This window comes from Pinus tabuliformis, chromosome J, assembly GCF_031772625.1.
Source record: "Pinus tabuliformis cultivar Carrire ecotype Pingquan chromosome J, CPIR1, whole genome shotgun sequence".
NCBI classification, from domain to species: Eukaryota; Viridiplantae; Streptophyta; class Pinopsida; order Pinales; family Pinaceae; genus Pinus; species Pinus tabuliformis.
In genome coordinates, this window is record NC_142295.1 from 1576794470 (window position 1) to 1576802763 (window position 8294).

At 41.9% G+C, this 8294-nt stretch overlaps 1 protein-coding gene across 1 annotated transcript; it reads left to right on the forward strand.

Moving 5' to 3' along the window:
• The first annotated feature begins 5990 nt into the window (after positions 1-5990).
• LOC149233508 (UPF0481 protein At3g47200-like) lies at positions 5991-7974 on the forward strand. The gene has a single exon (XM_089382218.1). The coding sequence runs from the start codon at positions 6073-6075 to the stop codon at positions 7705-7707; it is 1635 nt and encodes a 544-aa protein (XP_089238344.1). The 5' UTR covers positions 5991-6072; the 3' UTR covers positions 7708-7974.
• The last annotated feature ends 320 nt before the right edge of the window (positions 7975-8294 follow it).

Below are 8294 nucleotides of genomic sequence, written 5' to 3' on the forward strand. Positions count from 1 at the left end.
CCGCCTGCGCGCTCGCTCCTTCAATATCTACTGTCACCCCTTGCAATCTTCCCATGGGCAATATCTTTTGTTGGTTCGCCATTCGTAACTGAATAGGAGACCACTGTAGCATGGGTCTGCCCATGCGTTCCCATGTTTTTTTTGGCAGTACATTCGCGTCCAATCCGAGATCCAAGATTACCTGATCCATTTCATACTCACTGATTTGCGCAGTCAACCTCATTTCCCTTCCTGTGTGCAATGCATGCTTTCCCAATTTCCAAACTACGTGTGGTTCTCCTGACCCCGCGCACCTAGTGATAAGTTCCTGTAGCCCTTTTACTACCTTGCTGTCGCGTAGCAGTTTCATGCATGTCTCCAGAAAGGTAGTGAGCATTGAAGGATCCATCCCTAGTTCTAGTTGATCCTTACTACCAGAAGTGGAGGCCTCCGTGAAGCTCTTCTTAGCTTCCATGAATGTCTCCTTCGCGCGTTCTAAATCAAATTCAGGTTCCTTTGTAGGAGCCTTGCGAACCCACGCACTTTCTTTTGACTGCTTACCTTTATCATCACCAGTGGTTGTACCGCTCCTGAGCATCATGTTTACATTCGGGTCCTCTTCACATGGCTCAGACCTCATCATCTGCAAATTCTGAGTTGGAGGGGGCTGAAGTACCCCTTTTTCGCATAGTCTTGCTATCAATGTAGGACAGTCTTCTGCCTCATGATCAAACTGAGTACAATACAAACATGATGTCCTTGTCGGGTTTGTACAATCGCGGGCATAGTGTCTTGGCCCTCTACAATTGTAACAAATTAGTTGTCCGCGACCCTTTCCTGGTCCCATTTCACCTCGACCTCGACCACGCCCCTAAAATCCAACGCGCGTCATTCTTGTATTTGGGTCGAGGGCTCGCATTTCGGTCTGCACCCTGTAGGCAGGAGTCTGATCCATCATTAGTTCGTAGCTTCTGCAGGTGCATTCATCATGGCCTACCGACTTGTAGAAATTACAAAACAATTGCTGGGACGTCTGTGTATAATTCTGCAATAGATGACAATTATATGTAGTGTGTTTTCCTCCTATCTGACAGATCACGCACCATAATATAGGCGTCGCGCTCGGTCCTGCATGTGCCTCTGGTCTTAATGGCATTGGCCCTCCTCCTGCCAAGTAGTTCGTGAAGACGGGACAATGGTCCTTATCATGCCCTTGGCCTTTGCATTTTATTCACCATACCTCCTCGAGCTCCTCTGGCCATGGTGTCATGTCCTATTTTAAGCTCTGCATCTCCAAACACAGATTTTGTAGTTTTGCGTGGATTTGTTGGACTCATGGACCAGGGTCTTCTATAGGGGTCTCATGCAATCTCATTGCCATATCCAAAGCTTCAGCTTGGGTGGAAAGTTTTTGCTATGACAACGCCATCCTTAAGTGCGGTGTTAGTGACGCTACAAACCATGCGCGGTGTTGTCCATCTGTCAACGTCATGTTGGCTTCACGAATCATGCCCTTTAGTCTTTGGTCCAGATCCCAGGGGGTCTCACCCAGGAGCATCGCAATCTCCTTAAACTCGATGATTGATTGGGTTTTCGACTTTGGCCTACTAAATTCCCTGTTCAATGCGGTCTGGATATCTGCGATCCCTGCGTTTGGATGGTCATTAGAATGCTTAATGTACCATGTCAACGCACGATCCTGCAACGCGCTAACCAACATTGCCTTCTTGATATTATCATCCGTGACTCCTTGCACTTCCCATACAGCTTTTACCACGAACCAAAATTGGTCTGGATCCTCGTTTCCTACTCCCCTGAATACCGGCAACTTTATTGCGCTCGCCATATTAAACTATGGTGGTGGCGGAGGTGGTGTGGGCGAAGTTGGAGGTGAAGATGGTGAAACCGGTGGCAGTGTAGGTGGGGGTGGTATGCACGAAATTCGTTGTCTTATCAGACTGATCGCGCTCCTCGGCGAAACTCTCGCGAGCTCCTCCTCGCTCTCCCGTAGAGGTGAAATCAAGGGACTAGTCTGTAATTCTTCATTACTTCCGTTTCTATAGGTCCTCCCACTTCGCGTTGCCCCAAACATCAATTTATTCGCATAACCCTTTTTTCACACAGTAGCATTTTAATCCAAGTGTTCAAAGATTTAATGTACTTACCTCGCGGTCCTTTGAGGAAACATCATTCCGCCTCGCTGTAACTGACTGTCGTGTCTACTGCGAACTCGGTGATAAATCCTCCTATAATTCGATCAAGCCAGTGGTCCACAACACGTGCGAGCTTCTCTTCTGACGCTTCTAGTCTGCGCACCAATTCAGGAGTCCACACAATTGGTTTGTCGAGCCTACACCTTCCCTGACTGTCTACTAGCTTCGCGATCCACTCATACAACTCAGAGGGAAAGGACGCAAAGAAAATTTCATGGATTTACGTATATAAGTAGCACTCCAACCACTATTCCTTTGATACTCGCAGATTTCTGTTTTCCTGCGCTGCGAACTCGTGAATATTCTTGTCCAACCATCCTTCAATTTCTTTCTTTGTTGGATTTCAGTGGCACGACATCAGACATCCCTTATGCAGATCTCGGTCTCGGCAACGGAACCATTTGTTGCTTGTATGGGCCTGACCCAGGTTCAGAGGTGGTTTAGCCAAACAAATCCCAGTACTACTGGCCCTTTCGACACCAATCCTTGGAGCGCAGACTGAGGTCTCACCCGAAGTAGTATGGGAGGGTGCTAGAACCAGGTTTCTACACCTTGGGGATGTCTGATGGTATCCAGTGGTCTGCGGTTTGACCTTGTGTGCACGTTGCTACGCACATCTATTAGTCATTCACAACCTGTGATGCTACCTTCGTGCAGCCCTACTTGGGGCGCGATCCGTATTATTACCCAAGTTCCTTACTATTAACTTGTTATTAGTCTATTACTTAGCTTATCTGTGTAAGTCTAGAGATAATTAATAGTATATCCAGCATTCATATAAGGGTGTGCAATAAACAAAATAGTATAATTGCACAGAACGTATTACAAAAGCAAATATAGAGCAATCGGAGTCAACTTCTCTTTATTATTCTTTGATCAAGGTTACAGACCCGACATTGCCCTACGCACTCAGCTGCAGAGGTCCACGCACTCAGCTGCTGACTCTACTAGGCCTCCGTGCACTCAGCTGCAGAGCCTCTTCCTACTAGTACAACCCAAAGCAGTTAGACTCTTACTCTATGCTCAAACCATTCATACTCATCTATCTTTTCTCTTCGCTCTCTTTACAACTTAGAGCCTCGCTCTATTTATACAATCCCATGGTCCGCGAACCATAGGCAGGCTGACATGGCATTACATTACATTACAAAACTTAGGGCGGACAACCCTATGACTCAACCTATACTTCGCGTTCGACACCCGCAATTCGCGGAGTCTTACAATACATTTGACCCAAAACTTGGGCTTGGAGCCCCAAAACATGCCGTGGGGGGATCCGATGCCCAACACTCCCATGACCCTGCAAACCCTGGTAATATCTTTCAAGTGCATGTATTAACACAATGTTAACTTCCCCTTATATTTGCATGGGGGTCTCTTGCGGGTGGCGAAATTGTTTCGTCAGTTGGGGTGGCGATGATGGCTTTGCCAAGTTATGTGGGTTCTTGTATATACCTTTCCTATAGTCCATTTTAGTGAAAATTTTGTTTCCTTATTGTTCTCATCTAGCTCTTATGTTTTATGTCACTGTCACATTCACTATCTCTTGGGCTTCTTTTTCTTGTTCCAAATATTTTTGGGAGGGTAAATGTATTTCGTTCTCTTCTTCCATAGTATAGGAATGAGCCATCCTTTGAATTGGTGGTAATTTTTCCAACCTCATCATTTCAAGGCTCAAACCTATCAGCGATATCCTTTAATTAACCAGTCTTGGTGTGTGGGGTATAGTACCCAGGTTAGTTTTCAGTTTGGTTTTAATAGGGTGATTTAACCTCCCAATCTAATACACTCAAGTCAATCAGTCTTGCCTTCTGTGTGTTTTTCTCAAGTTCTAGTTGCTTTTTTCATAGAGCTTGGGGAGGTGTCAAGTTCTTGGGGTGCTTTCTTGTTTCAACTAGGGTGGACATTTGGGTGGTCAATTTTCCGCACACCTCCTTACATATTTTTAGATGATATCTAGATAATGGGGTTCATTAAATGCCTTATTAACGTCAATCCCTTATCTAGTTCGCATTTGTCGTATCGTCATTTCTCTATGGTGTATTACTATTGGCTCTCTGCTCTTATGGCTCCTCAGCAAAAAATGCCAAGTCACAGAGGATGAATGACAAGCTCCTCTTCCTCATGTTGGCGATTCTTTGGTTTGGAGTTTGTGGTGAATTATTTTGACTCCATCCTCCAGAAGTAAGGAAGGAAATTCTCCTCCTAGAATTGAAAGAATTTGCTGAACAGTCTTATTTTTCACATTCATAAGTTGTTGGAGACCGCCTCAAATGGATCTCAGATCCAAGAGGAAGCGTCGACTTCGTTTTCTACATTCCATAACATCACATTAGCAAATGTAGAATCTGCTTTGCATGGTTATTTGGAACAAGCAGGTAGAAAACTAGAAATTGTTTGCAGGTTAGGAAGATATTAAAAGGATTCTTCAGAACATCCAGTTCAACCTTGATGACCTTGGGACCAGATTAGCAAGGGTGGAAAACTTTGTAGTCTCCAATTCGAAGACCTAATCAATAAAGGAGAATGACACCCTATTATCATCAATGGCCCACCAATGAATGCTTCACCTCTGGTAGCCATCTCTCCACAAGCGAACTCATCGCCCCACTTTCTAGTTATAGACTAAAGTTTTTAATGGATTCTTCAGTTGTAATTCTAGTATGGACGTTTGGCATGGTGGTATGGTTTTTTTTGTGTTACTGTGGATCTTTCTCTAGACCTTCGACGGTCTTTCTTTTGTTCCTGTGATCACATCTCCTTTTGTGTAAGACACGTGGTGAAGTCTAGTAACTTACTATCATGTTAAGTCTAGTATCTTACTATCATGTTAAGTATTCTCTCTCGATGGTTAAGTCTAGTATCTTACTATCTAGTTTGAAATTTTAATGGCTTTTTTGTATACCTGGCTAAGGCTCTGCATGATTAAGTCTAATATCTTACTGTCTACATTGAGATTTTAATGGTTTTTTGTACACTGGTCTGCTCCATGAATCTTTTGGTCAAGGAAACATAACTATTATCAATGTAATACTCTTTTTTATTAATAGAAATCACATGCTGAAGCTTATAAAAAAAAGAAATTTAGACTATATATATATATATATAAACAAACATACATACATTTATTTTACCACTACATAAATAAATTAGTGTAGCCTTTGATTTTGCTAATAAAATAATATAAGCAATCATCATTATTCAATAAAACACCTTTAGCGAAAGCCAAATGAAAAATTATGTGAATATGTAAACCAAAGAACTCTAAACTAGGTATTTGCAGATTAATGCTTGTGTGGGTTTAGTCCACACTTTAAAATTTGTAACTTTTTAAAATTGTACAAGTATGTATTTTTAGTTTTTCCAAAAATAATATTAACCTACATAGATTAAATATAAGTAGAACTTGGGCATTGGAATCGTTACACAAAAAAGAGAATGATAATTGTCACTTAAGTTTTTATGATAGACATACTTTACCTAAGCAATTAACTATGTTATATTATTAAAAAAACAAATTTCGACATCCCATCTTTAAAGATAACGCAACAATAATCGACCGCAAAAATAATATCTCTTTATAAGGCAACAATAATCAAAAACCAAAACTTATATATAACTAGTTAATTATTACACTATTTATCCTGTACCTTCTCTAAATGGTACGAGAAGAATAGTTGTTGCAATTTAGAATGAATGTTAGTTGTCATGAATATGTAGACTAGTAGTTAATTCCTGTAGCCTGTGACTGGTAGTTAGCTGCTGTAGTAGCTGATTGGCAATGATAAAGAGGAGTCGCTTGTGTAGTGTGTAACCATATGTTGAAGCGTTACACTCTGTCATCATCTTCTTCTGTTGTTCTGCTAATTGTTCTCATAAAATGGCTGCATCGGACTCCCACCTCAAGAGTGACGATGGACAGATGTCGCAGCAGACGCAACCGATGGAATCACAAGAACCGCTAGGAGAGTGTAGAGTTACAGTTGAAGAGAATCGCTTCCGATCGTCGTCAGTTAACGGGAAAGAAGCCCAAGGAGAGTGTAGCGTTACAGTTGAAGAGAATCGCTTCCGATCGTCGTCCGTTGTATCCATATATAGAGTTCCTGACATCCTCAAGTCGGACAGGGTAAAAAGGGAAGCATATGTTCCCACAAGAGTCTCGTTGGGTCCATACCATCACGAAACTGAAAAGCTTCGTTCAATGAACAGTCACAAAAAAAAAGCCCTGCAAAGGATGACGATGAGGTTCAATAATCTCGCCAACGATTCCTTGTGTGCAACGAAGGAGATCGTGAAAATCAGGGACACCAGGGACATCTATGAAGAAAAAATCAATTGCGATGAAGAGCAAATCGCTATGATGCTAACTTTGGACATCGTGAAAATCAGGGACATCTATGAAGAAAAAATCAATTGCGATAAAAAGCAAATCGCTATGATGCTAACTTTGGACGGCTGTTTTATTCTAGAAATTATGAGGACTCTGAGTGACAACACGTCACCAGAAGATGGTAACTGCTATGAACCTCTTTTTGAGAAAAAGAAGATTCTTTATACTGGAATGGATATACTGTACGACATGTTGAAGCTCGAGAATCAAATCCCGTTCATCGTTCTCCTAAAGCTACTAAAATTGCAGTGCAGCTTCACGGATAGTGATGCAGAGAACAAGCTTTTCCAAATGATGCCTGAGTCGTTCTTGTCCTTTTTCTACCCTTTCAATTTCAAAGAGCGTAAAACGCAATGGTCCTGGCCTCAACCACATCGTCAACGTGAAGTTCATCATCTTCTTGGTTGGTTGCGCATATTCATTATTTATGGCGATGGTATGCTCCATGGTGACATCGCACATTCCCATAATGGAGAGCATGCCCGGAACGGCCATTCCCATAATGAAGAGCATGCCCGGAACGGCTATATGAGGATCCCCGGCCAAGACGATGCAAAGGAAGAAGATTCCGGCACATATGATCATATCCATCCCGCAATAGAATTAGGAAACGCTGGTATCAAATTTGAGCGATGCGAGGCAGGCATCGCAAATATTAAATTTGACGAGCGGAGGAACACAATTTGCCTTCCTCGCATCACTATCAAAGACTCCACAGAGATCCTATTCCGTAACCTCATTGCTTTTGAGATGTGCAAACCATCTGAAATCAATTATGTTGCGTGTTACGTGGGTTTAATGGACCAGTTAATCGACTCCGAAGAAGACGTGGCTTTGCTCAGAAAAAGGAAAATCATTACAAACCACCTCGGGAGCGACGAAGAGGTTGCCAAGCTCTTCAACGGTCTATGCAAGGGGGTCAATGTCAAGCTCCAAGGTGCCTTCCATGGACTGACAAAAAAAGTTCATAACCACTACAACAATAAATTTAGGGTCCAATTGGCTGAGCTTGTGAAGGAGTATTTCTCTTCTCCGTGGAAAACGCTAGGTCTGTTGGGAGGAATTGCTCTACTGTTGCTCTCCATTGTGCAGACCGTCGTCGCCATACTCGCATTATATAAGTAGCCTCTCCTTTTTCCTTTTCCCTAAATGATTTCTTTCAATAATGTGACCCGTGTCTGAGCCCGAGGTTTATAGTTATTTTTAGTGATTTGTATGCTGTTGGCTATAGCAACGGCTGAAGTGTGTGGAAAAGCTGAGTTCTGTATAACAAGCTTTTCAATGTTTTTCACGTTATTTTACTACCTATGTTTGGTTTGGAAATTATGGATTCTGTGATATTGGAGATAATGCTCACAGCGGGCTGAGTTTAGGTTTCTCAAAATCCATATCCAAGTTTAGAATAAGTTGGATCTGACAACACTATTGAATCTCAATGTAATTTTGAAGTAGTAATATCATCTGTGTGATTATTTGTGTACTATGTTCAATTTCGTTTTTCTTTATCACTGTAATGTCTGCCGCTCTTGTTGCAACGTCATGTTTCTTTTTGATAATAATGCATGGTTTGCATCAAGTATCTGGTAGTGAGAATGAAGATCTTCTATGACTGATGATGATTACTAGGAAATGTTGTAATTTGAATCGATCAGTTTTGCATTTCATTTTATTAAGTCGTGAATAGTTATTGAATCATTTCAACATCCTCTTCA

Coding starts and splice junctions, on each gene's coding strand:
- LOC149233508 (XM_089382218.1), top strand. CDS start 6,073: ATGGCTGCATCGGACTCCCACCTCAAGAGTGACGATGGACAGATGTCG.